Source organism: Pygoscelis adeliae, unplaced genomic scaffold (genome assembly GCF_000699105.1).
Source record: "Pygoscelis adeliae isolate BGI_AS28 unplaced genomic scaffold, ASM69910v1 Scaffold300, whole genome shotgun sequence".
Lineage (NCBI taxonomy): Eukaryota > Metazoa > Chordata > Aves > Sphenisciformes > Spheniscidae > Pygoscelis > Pygoscelis adeliae.
In genome coordinates this window covers 1,004,459-1,023,894 of record NW_008824004.1, presented here as the reverse complement: position 1 = coordinate 1,023,894, position 19,436 = coordinate 1,004,459, and the positions used below count along the sequence as shown (strand labels likewise).

The 19,436-nt window shown below is 42.4% G+C and overlaps 1 protein-coding gene across 3 annotated transcripts in view; it reads left to right on the top strand.

Annotated features, from left to right (window-relative positions):
• The window catches only part of GRM1 (glutamate receptor, metabotropic 1), a 202,331-nt gene extending 188,037 nt beyond the window's left edge, over positions 1–14,294 (top strand). The window contains exons 10-11 of one of the 3 annotated variants that reach the window (XM_009325404.1): positions 1,455–1,493; positions 2,575–2,695. In XM_009325404.1, coding sequence (XP_009323679.1) covers positions 1,455–1,493; positions 2,575–2,635 — 100 coding nt within the window. In that variant the 3' untranslated portion in view covers positions 2,636–2,695. Of the gene's footprint in view, positions 1–1,454; positions 1,494–2,574; positions 2,696–13,163 lie in introns of those variants that run through there. The other 2 variants (XM_009325395.1, XM_009325412.1) reach the window with 2 other exon arrangements.
• The last annotated feature ends 5,142 nt before the right edge of the window (positions 14,295–19,436 follow it).

Below are 19,436 nucleotides of genomic sequence, written 5' to 3'. Positions count from 1 at the left end.
CAGGAATTACCCTTGAGAAGAGTGCCCCAAAAATGACCCATTAATCCTCATATTTTAAAGATAGGCAGGCTACCTAAATTTTTGTAACCAGAGAAATGTATGTGAAGTGCCATCACTGCCTGCAAGGCTGGGAGGAAGAAGAGGGGACATATTGTCATAATTAAATAGGAAAGGGAAAAAAGAGAGGTACAGAGATCTGGGCACTAATCCTGAAACAGGGCTCTGCAGTATTAGCACACGCTACTAGTAAGACAAAGCAAGCCTACAAGGATACTTCAAATTGAATGCTTCAAAAGCATTTATTATTAGACAATGATTTGATAATTGCAAAATATTTTTCACTGAAGTATAATCAACACATGCACTACATTTCCCATAACACTATAAATCCAAATTTCATTATAAATCCAAATCCAAATTCTACTGAAGCATGAACCTTGAGATTTAGAGCTGATTTCTGTAGTGTATATGCTATATCCATACGGGGATTCCCCTTGACCTTGACCAAAAGGTAGACCACTGCTTTGATGGAGCTTGGCAGCATTTTAACAACAGCCTCCCACAGAATGCAAACCTGGCGAGGCATTTGGGGGTTGCATACTCTATTAAATCTAACACCTGTGTTTGATTTTTGGCTGAGGAGCACAACTATAGCCACAGTAAGAAAAGAGTTCACTGTATTTTGAACATGTTAGGAAGCATTTTGGACTGCCCGAGGAAGCAGGCTGCTTTCTTCCTTTCACATAGGAGGATTTCATAACAAGACCTATAGATGTCTAGAGCTTGGAGAGCAAAATGCTCTGTACTCACTTTGGGGATATTAGAAGAAGTGGGGAAGGTGGGGAAACAAGAGATGCCACTAAGTAAGCCAGAAGCAACTGCAAACTGCAGTAGCTGAGGGATAATAGCTGGTAAAGCCTGTTGACTCAGAAAGACCCAGGTCCTAAGCAGTGCTCTGAAACAAAAGTCTTCCACCTTTTCCAGGGTCCCTGAGCAAGGCTCTCCATGGCTGTGTGCCCTCTATTGTGCATACAGCACTGTGTGTGTGTGAAATACCTTTAGAACTGGATTTTTCTCCAAGATAATCAACCTCATGTTGCTACTTATTTTGTAAAATTAGCTCCTGTGACTGAAAAAACTACTAATTTCTGTCTTTTAACAAACCAAGTGCAGAAAGTAGAAAGCTTTTGTTCTGTCAATAGATGAAGAAAACTGAAGGTCTGTAGAAATGTCGGATATTCTGTTTAATCAGGAGCTTAATAATCTCTGTAACTTTAGCAGGGTGTAGGAGAGAGCATGGTAGCTAAGTTCCTAATTATGATTGCCTTTAAATTGTCAAATCTCAGAGATATCATTACATCTGGTAAGGAATTTAATTATTCTAGAGACTTCAAATGGAGTAGGCTTACAAAATTGCTCAGCAGTATGTCTTATTTGTGTTTTATTCATAATAGTTCAGAAGTCATCTCAAGGCATCTACCTCTCCAAAATGGGTATGCATGTATTCTGTGTACATCACGCTGTGCTCCCGTGCTTTAGTATGTGGTGAGAAGAATAGCTTGTTTGGCTCATGAGCAGCTGTGCTGAGTATGTAGTACATGCACATACCATCCATGAATCTGTTGTTCTGAGGTAAACAGAAGTCTGGCAAGCATGCACTATGATTGTTTGTTTGATGGGGAGAAATGCTGAATTTTGATTTGCATTTTATTTGCACTACAATGACAACTTTTTTTGCAGAAATTCATTGATACATTCCATGTGCAAAAATACCTGAGATTTTTGTCAAAGCACGCGTGTGTGTGTATATATTTTTATTGATACTGGGGAAGACAAATGAAAGTTTGCATCCGCTTGATAGGGTAAGGGAGAGGAGAAGAATGAAGTGGAAATTATCTTATATTAATGGCCAAAACTGCCATCTGCAATCCCTTTCGGAATTGCCATTGCAGATAGAGCATCTAGGAGACTCTTCATTTTGCGTCTACCTCAATGAGGCCAACATTTCCATGAGAAAAAAGAAGCACATACAGTGAAATCACATGTAATGAAAGCTAGTGACTATTCAGCTAAAGCTAAAAAGCAAAAGAAAGGAAACATTTAGAAAAGCAGATTATGGGAATAAGAGGCACAGAGAAAAAGCAGGAGCTGAATATATATTAAAAACTCCACCAACAAAAACTTTTGGTGATGCTTTTGTAAATAAGATGCGAAAGGCAGATGCTCCTTTTTCATCATTTCACCCCGCATTGAGAGTACCAGGGGAGAAGTCCCACTGACAGCTAAATGCACAGCAGCCCTTGCCATCTGGTGTGTAAAGTGCATCAGGGCTCAGCAGAGGAAGCAGGGACAAGCACCATGAGAACTTATTTTAAACAATACCGTGCTGGAGCCAAGGAGAAACTTGTGTGCAAGTTGAGGTGACTGGCCCGGAGCAAGAGGAGAAAAAATGGGAAAGCCCGCAGTGACCCTTAGGCGTAGGTCAGGGACAGGCACCCTATTGAGTGGTATAGCCACCATGTGTGCACATGTGTATAACCACTCACTGGGTGTCTTTTTCTTTTCAATCTTCAGGAAGAGGCAGCCAGAGTTCTCGCCCACCAGCCAGTGTCCGTCGGCACATGTGCAGCTTTGAAAAATCCCACACTGCAGTGAATGTGTAAGAGAAGCTGCATGACAAAGAGTGGTTTTACCCCTTGCTTTCTCTTTCTCATTGGTTTATCATGTCTAATGATGGGACAAATGTGGTGCATGCCATTAAAGATGGGAAATTTGCTTATGATGTCCCCTGTTTCGCTCAATGCCTTAATCCGATTGTCCAGATGTGATGAAGAGGACACTGAATACTTTTTTTGCAGCTTTTACTTTTTTTTTTTTTAAAGCCTTCAATTTTATTTGTAAATGCCTACAACCTTGCAAATACATCCTTTTTTGGTACTAATTTTATCTTCTTTTTCCATTTAGCCAAGACTTTTTTCTTTTTTACAGTTTTGCATGGACATGACATTATCCTGAGTGCTTTAAACAACAATCTAGCGGCTGTCTCACGGCAAGACACCTTTGCTGTGCACAGCTCCTGCTAACTGTGCTTGTTAGTGAACTGCTGCTGCAGAGCCAGCAGAGGGAACACAGTAAACGCCGGTTTGGTGGGATTTGCAGAACAGGGAAATCATGAGCAAGCACATGTAAATAAAACCAGCGGAATCTGGCCTAGGAACAAATAGTTGCCCTAAAGTATCTTTAAACAATAGCAGAGAAATTTGGTTTCTGAAAGATGTTTAGGTTCTGCATATTCTCCATTCAGTGAACAATAGCAAAGTTCGGCTCTTCAGAAACAAGAAGTGCAAATGCTGCCCTCTCTGAGCAAACACAAACCCGGTGGAGAAAACATGCTAGCTGTTGCAGAAACAGAAGGGCCTCGCCTCATTTCTTCCAGGACAGATTTATACTCATTTCCATCTGATAAACTGCAGATGTGAAACAGTCCTGCTCCCTGCCCCAGGGAAGGTTGTGCAGCGACTAGGTGGAAAGCTGCCTGTGATCCACTGACACGGCATTTTGAGCAGCGCTGCCTCTGTACAGCCAGAGATGCTGTTCAGCTCCTGTAATCAGCGACAAAGCATTCTAGCTCTGTATATGCCTCTGACAGTCTATGTTATTTGTGGACAATGTAGCAATGATGTTAATTCAATCAAATCTGCCCCTCTATCGGAAGAAATATGTATGATGCATCATATATTTAGAGCAGTAGTGATGGTTTTACAGGGCCTGTGCAGCAACCAGATTTGCCACCCTTAAAGGCAAACTTTACAAAGCCAGTGTAAGGAGCAGTACAAACATTTTGTTGTTAGCTTCCAGTCTGACAACAATATGCCCTTCTTTTCTGATCTGGAGCAAGTGCTGCAGATTCCCAGGGCACAGATCACCAATTGTCTGTCTGGAAAGACTGATGATGAAATGGGAGTCCAACACAGGCGTACCAGTAGGAGGCAAAGAAAGGCGAATGCAACAACGGATTATATTTAAAAAACATGGGCACAAGCTGTAAAACTCCCGAGCACAGGGAAGGCTGAACCTCCTGCTTTTTGCATGACAATGCTTGGGATTTTTTTTTCAGTTTGGAAAAAAAAAATCCTCATCCACATGAGCTCCTGAAAAACACCACTGGTGGGACTCCAACCATCCGATGGGACTTCAAATGCTTGTGGCAGCTGCACAGATAAGAAAGGCTTTAAAAAGCAGTGGAGCTTTTCAAACCTGCTGAGCATGAAGCTTGCTATTTTGGCTTCTGCCCCCGGCCCTGCCCCTCAGGCTTCCCGCTCCCTCCAGCCAGGGCTGATGCTTTCAGAGGCCTGGCAGCGCTGCACTGCAGTCAGGGGAAGGGCACGTCCTCCGTCAGCGACCGACTGCCTGAGCTCCCTGTGGCCATGCAGCCCAGGCTGAGCAGTAGGCATGTGTCTGTCATATCGCCAGATGCCCATCAGCACCGCCTGGCTTCATGCCTGAGTCTCAGTCATCAGAACTGCAACAGTTTGCGAGTCTGGATTTTCCTGAGGAAGCCCTGCTTTGTTACCCCAAGATGCTAGAAAACACCACAGGTGCTATGGTTTCCCTCGCCTTCCAGTTAGTTACAAGCAAAGAGGTGTAGGGACTGGAAACTCTCTTGTGTTTTGATATACACAATATTTAGCATCAGTTATTGCGCTAATGTTGATCTCCGTTCTCTGTGTGATCCTGGAGATGGCCAGAAATGCAGAAACATGAAAATATAGAATAATAAAGATTTATTATCGTATTAAAAAACTCAGAAACATCAGCTTTGAGTTTCAGGGCTCTTTTCTTCTGAAGCTGCACATCTGTTACCATGGAAACTTCCAGATACGCCCAGAAAACCCACAGGCTTTCCTAGCTGCTTTATCTACTACAGCGTATTAGGGAGAGCTGTATATTACACGCGAGGGGCCTCATGACTAAGCTTCCTGTGGCAACTGGGTTAAGTTTGCACTCAAAATGCTGGCATGCTAAGGCAAGTCTGATGGCTCTTCGAGCACTGTTTAAACTGTTGGGAGTTTATTTAATTCTCAAGTATAGCAGAGAATCTGACAAGTTATAGTGGGAGAAAGACCTCAGTGACTGCTACCTCTGCAAGGGCTGCACACTTTTTGGCAGCAAATATCCAGAGCAACAGGCTTTTACCAGTTCATTAGGAATTTATTCCTGCTCTGATACAGCTATTGACTAGGAAATATCTGGATTTTCAGTATAATTTTTCCCTTTTGTAATTTCATCTAGGGGGCTCAGTTGCATCTATACGCTGTGTGAAATACCTTCCAGCCTGGGTGCTAATGCCTTGCAAATGTTTGAAATCAAACTGAATATATTCAACTATTTTAGCTTTCTCTCACAAAGTCTCTTCTCTGTCCCCGATGCTTTTTTTTGTTGCTGTTCTGTATACAGCTTCCAGTTTGTCAATATATTTCTGGTAAAAATGTGGTGCCCCAAATCATTTTCCGTCAGAACCACAGAGGATTACAGAAAGCAAGGACAAACCTCCAACTGTCTTAATTACTGTTAAACTGCATTCATAGGAAAGACCTTCTAATCTCTGTACCATGGTGTGGTGCTTTTGAGTGGGAAACACAGAATTCATGGACTATTTTCATGGCTTTATTATATTCAAAAGTCATTAATTAGTGTTTCTTATTCAACAGCAGCTCGAGATCTGTTTCGATGGTATTTCTTTTGATGCAATGTTTTTTGAAGGTTGTTGATCTTTACAGCCTTCCAGCCCTACCTACTATTTTCTTAGTTGCACCCACCTGCACTCTTCCTAAATTAATTTCATTCTATCATTTTCTTCCCGTGTTCCTCAGCTTTCCAGGTCCCTTTGCTCAACACACTGTAATTTTCAGTTTTCAGGTTCTATTAGCTGTGCTCCTTTTTGAGCCTCTCTGAATAAATGCTTCAGTTCAGGTATTGTCATTGGCTGCACTGTCATATACATTTATTCAAATGTGCAGCATGAGAGACCTCTTCGGAGAACACAAATGTGCTTCTTCACTGATATCAGAGGATCTGTGATGATTTACACCACGCTTTTTCCGTGCACTAACTTTAAAATCCTTAAAAAAATTACAAAGGTGATCCAGCAGGATGTATTAATTCTGAATATTTGGTGGGGTTTACTTATTAATGACAAGAAAATAAAAAGATTCAAAATCTTTTCACTAGTAAGAGCACTTTTTAATTTCACTTTGATTTGCAGGTTTCTGATCTTCTTTTCTTGAACACTGGAAGAATTTTCCTGCTATTTGGGACAAACTGTTTATTATCCTGTATTGTCTATGGGAACAAGTTGTTTTCTCCAAGCAACACATTAGTAGCTATTTGGTATTTTTTTCAAAATACTTAATGAAGAATTTCCGAGCTGCAACACTGCTTTGCACTTTTGAGGACACTTTCATAATGTCAAAGCCAACAGATCACAAGCAGTTTGCAAACTCTGCAAATATATTTCTCCAAATTATTGGTAGTAACTTATTTTTAATCAGTTTGTTATAACAAAACACACTCGTGAGCCAAAAGTTTCTTCACTAATAATTAGATGGATGACTGAAAAAGCTTCTATATTTCAGATGAGACTAAAAATTAATACTAGTAACTATAATTAGTATTCAGTCAGATCTGGCACCCTCTGATCCTGCCCCGGGGGTCTGACCCCAACCTGGGGACCCTGTGAATGGGAACCAGGATCATGTCACAGCATATTCAGGCTAGACATAGCTACTGCATCCATGTTACAGTCTGTATAATATTAACATTTCAATTGAAAAAAAGAAAAAAAATCAGCAAAAAATCAGTTATCAATAGGGTCGATGTACATTAGAAAGCCTATGTGTAGCTCAGATCAAAGTAATATTTAACTTTTGCAGGAGAATAACTAATGAAGGAAATAACTAGGTCAGATTTAGTGGGCATAAGCCAGTGGCAAGATGGAGGGTTGGAAAGGTGGCTCTAGACTTGTGCTCACCCACAACAACCCCAAGTCTTATCAGGTTCCGCCCCTGTGAGACAGCCTGACAGCGTTGTTTTCCTGTATTTTGTGTAGCAGTTTCCATCATACATTTAAAGCAGGTCTCTAATTTACATAGAACATCGTGTGTCATGCCCAAGGCAATTTTGTCCTAAAAAAAAGGGAGGGGAGCGGCAAGGAAAAGTTAGTTCAGTAATCTCAATTTCCAGAAACACCAGTGGGAGGTTAAACTTCGCTCTAATTATACAGCACCACAGAAAGCATTGGAGTCACATTGTGAGAACTGTTGTAAGGTCTTCTTATCACTGAAATAGAGATTACAGTGTAAATGGACTAAGGCTGAAACTGGTTTGTGATTCTTTTTTTCTTTTAGATGATAATAACTGATGCTTATCAGGCACAAAACCTGAGTATACACCAGATAGGGACTGTAGTCAGTGATGGCTCCCTCACTCTTGGGTGAATCACAGAGAGGTTAAACCTGGGTTAGTAAAAGAGATGAGTCCCTAGAAGCAATGCTCCAAAAATTAGGCATGCAGGAACATGCTAACCAGCGTGGCTTGCTCTGCTAATGAGTGGCAGGGCTGACTGCTGCAGCTCCGAGAAGAGGGTCCTGTTTGGCATAAGGAGGTATCGCTACTCTGGATTAAAACCAGTTCACTCCCTTAATCAAATTTCATGCCCCAGTGGCCTTACTGAAATGGAGACAATAATGGAATAGACCCTGGGGATACCAGCAAAGCTCCTGCAATGTGCTGCAGTGCAGGTACTATCCTTGAATTTTAAGCTTGTTAGTTTAGGTCCTGGGAACGATGAGGCTGCAGTGGGACAGAGCTTTGCTCAGGCTCATTACCACTTCTTACATCATTGCAGAGTTGGGGGAAGCTTGTGGATGGCTAACTGCCTTTCTGTGGGCAGGGCAGAAATTCCTCTGCTGGCTTCCCTAGGAGGGCATCCATCAGCAATTGCTGTTTGGGCTGAGAAAGGTTTTGTCCAATGCACAGCTTTTGGATGGGGCCTGTCCTTTGCTCTGCTTCCCCGCTGTCTCTGAAGGCTGGCCATCTCTGTGTAAGTGTGCAGGGACAGCCCTGCGCATGCTGCTTTCTGGAGCACAGTTGTCAGGTGGCCTGTAACGGTGCCCGGCTCTGTGAAGGTGGGAGCGTCATTTGTTGACGGGGCAGTACCCGACACCGACCTCGTCTGGTTGCTGATAAGATACTTCAGGGTTTGGTTTGGACCTAATTTTTGTTGACAGAGTTGATAGCCCCTTCTCAGGTTGTATTTAATGTTCATTCCTAAAATTTTAGCTTCATAGAAGGGACCACTAGGTTATCCCAATGCTTCCTACTGGCTGTGGCATTTCAGTTAATATAGTGACTACAAGGAGGTAGGTTTGGCCAAAGCATCAGTCTGACAATGAAAGAAAGGGAACATGTATCACTTCTCCTAGAACCTCTTTCACTGGTTAATTGTCTTTGCTGCTTCAAAAAAAACAACAGCCTTATATCATAAACCTGTGCCCTGAACCTTGTCTAACACCACCAGGCCTGGCCCAAATGACTGTATCCCCTTAAGATGCTCCCTCAGCTCATGGCCACTTGGAGAAGATAACAGACCACAACTCTGGCATCCTAAAGGCATGAAATAGGGGATGAACTCAAGGAACTAATAAAAATTCACACAATCCGGATCAAGGAACATCCCTTCCTTTTTAACTGGAAGGGCTCTTTATCAAGCACTTTGCCTGACTGCATCTCCAGTTGTTTCATTCTGGCAGTAACAAGCCCTAGATCAGATGAGGAGCCATTTCCCAATATGCCTGCTCCTAAAGCTAACCTCATCAGAGCACGCTGGGAATATCACTCTGTTTAACCATTTCATGTGGTATCAATTGTTATGCATAAAGTGTTCAAGGCAAAAAAGACAAAGGTTCAGGCACACATGACTGAAAGTTTATCTAATTCTCTGTGCTCTGGGTCTCAGGCTATATCTTTGCTGGTGAGAAGATCAGAGTTGCACAGACTAGATTATGTTAGACCACTGGTGCTCAGAAGTGGGGCAATCATCTTCTACCTCGGGAGCATTCAGCCTCTAAGATGTAAAGAAACCTTTGCTATCTAATGTCTAAAGTAAGACATCTTCAGGACCCTGCCGTGTAGGGGGGAACCACCTGTGTGAAGTGCTCAGACTCAATATTGCTCCAAGGAAGCCAACACGGTCAGATCCCCCAGGCACCAGCAGGAGCAGGGCTCTGTTCTTGGCCTGTGGCTGGACTTGAGCCCGCGGCAGTCCTAGTCACAAGCAGGAGCAGGATTTTGGGCAGCTGGAGATAGTGAACAGTGAGCCATCTAACAAGACGTAGGCATGTCCTTGGGTAAGAAATGGATGGGCAGGGGTATTTTGGACCACAGTCTCAGATTTGGGTACATCAGTTCTTTTAAAGACTTTCTGCAAGTAACTATTAAGGTCTGAAGTTGTTTTCTGGTTTGTTTAGTGTCTAGAATCATCAGCTAAGAGTATCTGAAAATGACTGCCCCAGAGTCATGCAGATTGTACGTTGTAAAGATCAATGCATGTATTAAAAACGACACTTTGAATTATCAAAAATAGCAACAGATCTGCTCATGGAACTAATAAAAATTCACACAAGAAATACACTTATGTCTATTCCCCCAAAATACGAAAAACCTAGACAAAGCTGTGGTGAAAATTGAGAAACAGCAGCTAAATTCAATGTTTGTCCTTGCCTATAAAGCAAAAGCAAGCCCGTCTTATGTCTTGATAGGATATCCAAGAACCTGTCTGAACTTTTAGGCTAGATGCAAGGACTTGAAGAAATAGTACTTGGAGTGTTACACAACTACACAACTACAAACCTTAAGATCCCTTGAGACTCCAAGGAGTTCACTTCTGGGCAGTAAGTGTGAAGTCTAAATCCTATGGGAAATTGTATAAAGCAAAGAGAAAGTTAGGAAAGGCAAATAAATTCATGACGGACATGAAATGGGTAATGGTCCTATTGATAAAAGCAAGAAAACACCAGTTAGTCCCACCTCGTCACTGTGCAATTGAACACAACGTTTTCAATACCCCAACTGTGATCTGGCTGGCTGCCCTCTCCTGCCTTCACGTGGAAAAATCATCCCTTCTCCCCTTATACCAGGCAGATTATTTTGGTCTTCACCTTCTCCCACAGATGCTTCCTTCAAAAAAGAAGGTGACAATCACTTAGCGAATGGTGACCATGCATCCCACATACAGTCAGGATTGTCATCACTGCTTTGCACAAGTGAGTTGACTCCTATCTCGCCAAGACCTAGTTCAGGTCTGAGCTTTTCCAGCCCCAACTTTGCTTTTTGTCTAAATGTCAATTAATGCCATTCAAGATAGCTGGTCTTTGTTCCAAGATAACAAACGTTTTTCTTGCATGTTAATTCTTAATTCTGCCTGAACGTGTCAATCTCGGCATGACTCCCTGCCAGCTGTCCAGCAAGACAGAGCCCAGGTATTTCTATGACAGTCTTGTGACTCCATCTCAAACATGACTCATTAACAGGCCAACGGTGCACAGACACAGCGAGGAAAGAGAGACTGAGGAGGACAGTAACAGAAAAGAGAGAATTTCTGGTGGAAATCACCAGATTGACCCCACGGAGAGCCACTGCGGCTCTAAAGCTATTTGTCACAAGGCCATCGGAGTCATGAGCAGTGAGGCCTGGCAAGCGGAGGCAAGGCACTTCGGCGGCACCGGCTTTCCGCATAGAGCAAGTCAGTAACAGACAAATCCTGATTAAGCAGTTTGTTCACGTTTGGGTATTGCAGTCCCAGCGCAGTTTGATTTAAGTACGGCCGTTGACTCAATTAAGTACACTATGGAGAGTGCTACAGAAGGAAGAAGTCAGAAGAACAGAATTTGAGAGTGAGGGGGAGGAAATTGAACTGAATAGGAGGAAGATCTGAAGACAGAGGTAGTGAATTCCTTAAAATAGCAGTGCTTGCCTTTGATGTAAAATACAAAATCTTGGGAACAAAATGAGATAGAGACTAAACAGATGGTGTGAGGAGGGATTCAAAAGTGAGATGACACACCAGAGCTAGATAGGAAGAAGTAAATGATGCAGAAGTGGACTTAGCATAAGAGACAGCAGATAATCATCATGTTTTTTTCAGAAAAGCCCTTTGCAGTATTTGTAAGCTATAGCATCAGCAAAATACAATATGAGAGCACTTGATTTATTTTCCTCTCTACAAGAGATTTGTTTTGAAGTCAAAGCAGTCAAAATGTGTTTCTGTGTGAAGAGTTTGTAGATCTTGGTATGTACAGTACAGTAAAAATAGTACTTTAAACATCTTTCACGCCCAACAGTTACATTCATTTGCTTATCTCTGTAGCACTTCAAAAAATTGCCATACCACAGCTCATTTTGATCAAAACGGAAATGCTTCTAAACCTTCATTTTTATCTGTTAATTGATCACTATAATATAGAGGTTTCATTCTTCAGCTGGGAACTTGGCTTTCTTTTTCCCCTCTAGGTTAAAGCTCTAAATCTAAACAGCTCCAGGTCCTACCAACTACATGCTCGAGGGAGTTACAAATGTTTTAGATTGGCCTGTTCTTGTGAGCCAGTTCCCACAGAGGTGGTGAGTCACAGGTCCAGCGTTTGGAGTCTGCAATTGGAGATGAACTTCCCAGCTTGGATCCATTTCAAATTCTTTTTTTCTCCAGGAATATTTACTGCTCAGCAGAAAAGTGCTACATTGTCATGCACATTTCTTTTCCGTTTTGCCAGATTTACAACATTATCTGTGTTGCACCGGTTTCTTCCAGCTATCACAAAGTTAGTCAATATTTTTTTTTTCAAAATTCAACTGCTAATTATTTACTCCCTGAAAAAGAGAAGCGCAGGAGTCTGAGCAAAGAAAAGCAAAATACTCCGAACAATATTGCAGGCTGTATGTAAGGGAAGTGATCTGCCCTGGTGTGTGCCGTAGCAGGAGGCAACGCTGCTGTGCCAGCCTCCCACCAAGATTGCCTCCCACCTGCACTGCAGTCACAGGGTCTGAAATTTAATCCTTTCTTTACTTCTGCCCCCTGAGGGAAGAAATCCTGAGATAAGGCTGCTTCGCATAAATCATCTCAGAATTTCTCTCCAGTCTCTGGTTTCCACCCAGGTGATGTATATTATAATCTGTAAATGATCTCTACTACCTGACCTGCAATTAAACAATTGGTTGGGCCTCTAAAGCACCACTCAGGTCCCTGTCCCACCAGCTGCTAATGAGATATCACTCTGCTTTGAGTGCTGCTCCCTGCGAAGGTACAGGAAAATGCAAAAAACCCACTACAATTCTTCAGGGACAGACCTGACCCTCAGGTTCTCACTCAGCCAAACATCCCAGTGTTCTGATGGGATCCAGCCCTCATGCTGGAGGGTTCGACTCCCCATGATCATGTCTCTGCTTGTTCCTCCGCCCACACAAACCAACTGTTTTCAATCCCAGCATTTTATCCTGGTTTGTAAATAATAGTCGCACGGGAAGAAGTGTGTTTGCCTCCTACCTGATGGAGACCCTGCGAGTCCTTCATTTCTGTAATAGCTAATCTGTTCCTAAGTGCAAAGGGGGGCCAGGGAATAAAAAGGAAAGGAGCAGTTAGTAACAATTCCTCTCTCTACCCAGCGTTCTAAAGGCTAAGGCTGTGGGTTGTTTTTCTTCCAACAGTTTGGAAATATTTCCTATAAGCTATAAATCAGGCTTAATTAAAGCTCTTCCTGTGACTTTTTTCCCCTTTTTTCTCTTCCCCCTGCAAGGTACAAAATGACATAGCTAGAGTCCTCAAAACACCGCCAGCCCTCCCAGAGCCCTTCCCGCAGGCTAGGCTTACCAGGGTGCCTGTGGGGTGCGTAACCAGCAGGGAGTAATTGCTTTTGGATGAAAATCGCAGTAATTGCTGCTGTTAAAAGACACTGTTGTTTCTTTCTGTAGTATTTCTGGGAGGACACGAAGAACTGGAGGGGGAAGGCTTATTAATGAGGCAAAGCAATCAGTGTTTTTGTAGGCTTGTTTGTTATACTGCCTGTGTCTGCGTAATGTAAATGCAAATAAACCCATCTTTATTTTATTCATAGTTCTAATGGAAAGTCTGTGTCATGGTCTGAACCAGGTGGAAGACAAGCTCCCAAGGGGGAACACATGTGGCACAGACTCTCAGTGCATGTGAAGAGCCAGGAGACAGGGTGCAATCAGACAGCGGTGATCAAACCCCTCACTAAAAGCTACCACGGCCAAAGCAAGAGCCTGACTTTTACCGACATCAGCAGTAAGACTCTGTACAATGTGGTGGAGGAAGAAGATAGAGAGCCCGTTCGCCACAACCAGCCCGGCAGCCCCTCCATGGTGGTGCACAGGCGGGGGGCAACGACCCCGCCGCTGCAGGCCACAGCGGAGGACACCCACCTCTTCTTGCCCGAGCAGCCCCCCAAGACCCTGCCCTTGCAGCCGCGGTCTCTCATGGACCAGCTGCAAGGAGTGGTCAACAAATTTGCCACCGGCATCCCCGACTTCAATGCCGTCCTCCCCGCACCCGGCTTGGGGAATGGCGGGCGGCCCCCCCACCAGCCCCCCCCGCCGCAGCAGCCTCCCCTGCCGCCTCTCCAGGTGGCCACCTTCAGCGAGGAGCCCCTGTCTCCCCCAGCTGAGGAAGCAGAGAGTGAGAAGCTGAAGCTCATTCAGGGATACGTCTATGAGAAGAACCCAGAGGAGGAGGACGAGGAGCCAGCAACCAGCAAACTGACTCTGGAAGACTCTCCGGCGCTGACGCCCCCATCCCCTTTCCGGGATTCGGTGGCTTCTGGCAGTTCTGTGCCCAGCTCCCCCGTCTCGGAGTCGGTGCTCTGCACCCCCCCAGATGTGACCTATGCCTCTGTCATCCTGAGGGATTATAAGCAAAGCTCGTCCACCCTGTAGACGCTTCAAGAGGCAAGACGAGAAGAACTTTGGCAGCTGTCCACTGGGAGGTCCTGGGGAAAAAAGTCTCCCAGGGCTGGGGGGAGAGAGAGCAGAGAACAAAGTCATATATGACAGAGCAAAAACTTCATCCTGCACTTAAATAAATAAAAGGAAAGAAAAAGAAAAAAAATCCATTCTGAGGGCTCAAAATTCTCTAGCTGTTAAAAATAAAAATATCGTACTTTGAGAAAATGATAGGAAACCATAACAAAGCACAAATCCAAGAGACAACTTCTATAGCAAAAAAATGAATAAACACAGAGGAAAAATAATATTCACACTTAGCCACACCCTCTCTTGGCAATGCTTGAAAAGGACTCTGGGAAGTGTGACCTGGAGAAGTCATTAGCACATCTCATGACTGCTGTCAGTCTGCTATGGAAGCAACACACCCAGGAGCTGGAAGGGCAGAGTGCGTTGAGGAGGAATGAAGCTACTTGTATCTGAGGCATATATGCATAAATATTTTTTTCCTGGTTTCTATAGGTGGTATAACTGCGTAATGCGTTTGGGGGAGAGGAGCTGAGATAATGTGAAAGCACATGGCTCTTACTGACTTCTGTCTGAACAATTTGTTCTTCATGCTAGGCTGCTTTTTGGGGGATCTGGGCTTTTTTTAACGCTGATTGTGAACAGAGCGAGAAATATGATCAAGTTAAGACTTGAGAGGTTTCTGAAGAAAGCCCTTGCTGTAGTACTTGTAACATGATAAGGACTTAGAAAAACTGCCCTTTTGTATAAGATTGCAATCCATGTGGCTAAACTGTTACACAACATTTCCTGTAGCAGAACAATATTTATTGACTAACTTTTCATAATACAACATATTTGCCATGTGATTACATCATTCCTTTGTGTTTCTTTGGAATGAAATACATTGGAAAATAGCTGTATACTTAGAGCAACAACTATTACTCTGAAAGAAAGGCAATTCCATACTGGGGGTTATAGAGTCAGTCTCGAAGCAAGAGAGTGAGCGTACGTTTGTGTTTCTGTATGTGTGTGTACAGTATGTGTGAAGCGTAATGTCCAATAACTACCACTGGAAGATTGTCATATATACTATGAATATTTTTATGTTTAAATCATGTTTTATATCGCATTGTTACAAATATTCGATAGATCTTTGGAGGTTTGTATGCTGTGCTAACACATCTTTTTTCATATACAAGCTGAGACAGTTGTTACCCTTATAATAGGGTGCTTTATTTTGCAGATATTTTATGAAGTAGACATATGGCATTAATAACCAGTGCATTGAGAACTTATTATTTTACATTTGCAGCAAGTGTGGTTAACAAAAAAAAGAAAACACAAAAAGAAAAAAGCGTGGTTTAGAAATCTTGCACATGCCAGTATAAAGGCAAGATGGGAAAAGCAATTAAACCATTTTGTTGCTTCAGATAATTTAAAATAAAATCATGTCCGGACAGGAAATTTCATCAGTGCTTAATGTGTGCATAAATTCCCAGGGTTTGTTATAAACAGGTCTTTTAATCTCTTTATGATGTTTAGTTGCGTGTTCTTTCCATACGCTTTCACGTCTTCTATTTAATATACAGTCTTGTATCTTAAAGATCACTCCTAAGCAGCTGTAGTTCTGTCATTCATTCCTCCTCCTCTATCCTTCATGTGTTTCCTAGAGATGGGCCTAATCCAAAGCTCCCTAATGGCTGGCATGTTCAAAGTCCAGGTCTAATTGCTGTGGCTTGAACTTAGTTATACTTATTATTACCTTATTTATAAATGTGCGCATTATACATATACAGGACAGGATTTTAGCTGCTGTGAACTTTGATTGTGCTGTTGAATTTAGCTGAGGATCTGTCCCACAGTTCTACACTTTATTTCCAAAGATATTTTTAAGGAATCTCTTCATGCTAATATAGTTGCAAAACCTGATTTTAGCCATGCTTCTTGTGAATATTCTATCAGAGTTTTTCTGAATTCAGCATATTTCTACACTTTTTCTTTCTTTTCACTTGAATTTTAAGAAGTCCTGCTGCCAGTCATCAGTTCTTCTCTGAAGATGCAAATCTCATTGTTTTGATCTAATTATATAGTAGCGGTACTGGAAGGTTTGGCTGGTGCTCAAAACCAGATAGAGCCTTTTTTCCTCATCCTCTTTTCACGATGCTTGCTCCTTTCAGTATGACTAGTGGCCAATTGCTATCATTGTCCTGATGTGGAAAGCATGAAATGACTTTGCCCAAAGACACGGTTATATCTTTGCCAGTAGATTGATGTCTCTATAACGAACTAAAGACACCTGAGGGTCAGTTGGTTGATTTTTGTCTGCTTGGGGCTTTTAGGGGGATATTTTTTGTGGTTAAATGAGTAATGCTGTTTACTCATTAAAGAAATGAGAAAAATGCCATATTTTCTTTGCTGATCACCGCACTGGCAATGAATTCCATCTTCTTATAATCTTCATATAAGATTTGTTGTGCCGTTTCCAAAAACATACATTATCAGTAGCACAGAGCTAGTACTAGGAAGCCGGTCTTTGAAGAAATGAGATAGATAAGAAAAAGAAACATAACAGATTCATATAGATGGGGCGGCAGCAATGTGGCAAGGTACTATATTGTTTTTATATCTGTCTGGTTTGAACATATTAAGCACTGATTTTATTCCTGCAATGTAATTATATCATAAGTAGGAGTTTTCTTGAAATTCAGTATATTAGCTTTTAGTTTGTAATTGTTAAAACTGGAAACATACACATACGTAAATATATCTAAAGAGCAAGAACTCACCTTGTGTATGTAGTTGTATGAGCTATAAAGCTTCCTGTAAAAGTTCTTTCTTTTGGTCTGTCAAATGCTTGATGAAAACTGCCTTTTTGTCAAAATGATCTTGAAAATGCTGTAAAATAAATATTTTCTATTTATTATTTAAAAATAGAATGCCAAGATTGTTAATTTTTGCTTCCTAAGTAGAAAATAGCCATGTATAGTAATTAATTGTTCTAGGGCTTTTCAGCATCATGTGTGAGAGATGGTGGGATGCTCAAATGGAGGTAGGTATTGGTTAGATTGTGGCATGTAGGTGAGATGGTGGAGAGTTGGAGGATTTTTGTTTAGAAAACAAACCCCAGCTTTTTGGCTTCCTAATAAAAATCAGGAGTACCGTAGGTATGCATTCGGGCTGACATTGTAGAAGAGAATTCAGTGGGAAATGACAGGAAATTTTGCTTCCCGAGAACATGGGGAAACACCAGCCCTTCGCTGGAAATGCTCCATGTGTTTGACTCTGTGAGAGGTCAGCTTCTCCTATCAGGGAAACTCAAATACGCTTTCTTGACAACTATAAGCAATAAGCATTGATCCGTCCCAGGCATCTTGTGCCTCCTCCTTCCTTTACTGCCTCTGTATAGAGCAAAGTACTGGGACTTTGACTCCTGCTCTGCAACTCACACACACCCTGGCTTTTTGGTGACTCCTGAACTGCCGCGTGCCTCAGCTATGGGCTCGGTAAGATGGGAGTATAAATGTTTTTTCTGGAGTGCTGCTGAGCTTTTCAGACCCAAGTGATGCTAAACATAGAAAATCCAGCTCTTCTCTTTACACTTGCGAATAGGCTTGTTTCTAGTGGCTCCTTGGTTTGGATCTGGCCTTGCAAGAGCCCATGTCTGAGGAGTCAGTCCACCTACAACTACTGCACTGCTGGAGTACAGAGAATGACATTACATTCAGAGGTAAGTGCCAAAAGTTTGGTCTCTCGTCTCTCTGCTTGTAGAGGTCTTTCTTTCCCTCCCTCCTTCCTTCCTTCCTTCCTTCCTTCCTTCCTTCCTTCCTTCCTTCCTTCCTTCCTTCCTTCCTTCCTTCCTTCCTTCCTTCCTTCCTTCCTTCCTTCCTTCCTTCCTTCCTTCCTTCCTTCCTTCCTTCCTTCCTTCCTTCCTTCCTTCCTTCCTTCCTTCCTTCCTTCCTTCCTTCCTTCCTTCCTTCCTTCCTTCCTTCCTTCCTTCCTTCCTTTCTTTCTTTCTTTCTTTCTTTCTTTTTCTTTCTTTCTCAATTAAAGTCTAGGCAATCTATGTCTTAGTAAAGGGTCTGCTGATCAAGTGGACTCAATTACAAAACCATCCTTAGGGCAACACAGCAGTTACTACCCTCCAGAACACCCAGTGCAGCGTTGCTGCCAGCACCATTCTTGCAACCAGTTACTGTTTGTGGGACCCAGCCCACAGCACCTGATCCTGAGGCCGCTGCACATCTCAGCAGTCGCATGTGGCGTTTGGAGATACCTTGTACAATGAACATGGAAATAAGTATGTTGGTAACATCTGAGAATCATCTAAGAAATAACAATTGTTATCTGGTGTCTAACTAGCTACACATATGCTGTGCAAATGAATTCATTTCAAATTGCAGTATTCGCATAGGAGGTTAGTACTAATTGTTTTATGCATGACTTTCCAAACAGTCTGACTAGCACAACGAGCCCAGCAAGTCTTACTTTCTTTTCGATGCAGTTTCAGTTTTTGTATTGCTGCGTTTTGAGCTTAGAGCATGGATGAGGATCAGTCATTTCAGTTTCAGTCATTCTAGACCACATAAATATTTCAATTTATATTCTTTTTTTTTTTTCTCCACGTAAACATACAACAATATGAACATTACCAGAAAGAGCAGATTGGGCAAAATCTATATAAACAGACTCCAGTAGATATGAGCAAACAACAGTTGGTGGAAGTGCTAAAGGAAAATATGTAGAAAGCCAGATACTCCAGCCTGTTAAAGCTGCTTTATTAGTCTCTAGATTTCCAGAGCAGTTCTTAATGTGCTTTAGTCTGACAAAGGAAAAGACTACTCCGGTGTTGTAGCGTCTTTTTAGAGTCCTTTGGCCTCAGCCCCAAGGGCAGATAACGTGACAGGTGGAAAGGGAACGGAGCTATATGCCTTCAGCTGCATTTCTCTTAATCTAACCTAAGAAAAGGCATAACAAAATCCAAGGCTGGGGAGACACAAGTATGAAAGCTTTAAATTAGAAATAAGCAAATCTGAATTGTCAATGTAATTGAGTACTGCAGCAGATGGTTGGGAGATTTAAGCAAATTTTCTTTAAGTCTTCAAACCAGTGAAGAATTCACAGGGTAGAATTGTTAGGATTCTGCTATGCAGAGGGTCAGATTAAATGACCGTAATATTCACAAGCTGCCAAAAAAGCCCATCTAAAATAGCTTTACACCGAGTAAATGGATGACTGGTCCAGGACCACAGAGCAACAAAGCAGCTTAACATACTTGAGCTTTAGTCTCCAGCCTCCTGCCAAGGACAGAGTGTTGGCGTCTCCACCAGCCCGGTCTGTGCCTACCCACTCAAGCTCTGCTCAGTAAGCCGGATCTCTGGACCCAGGCTAGTGTGTCACATCCACTTTGCATGGAGTAAGTG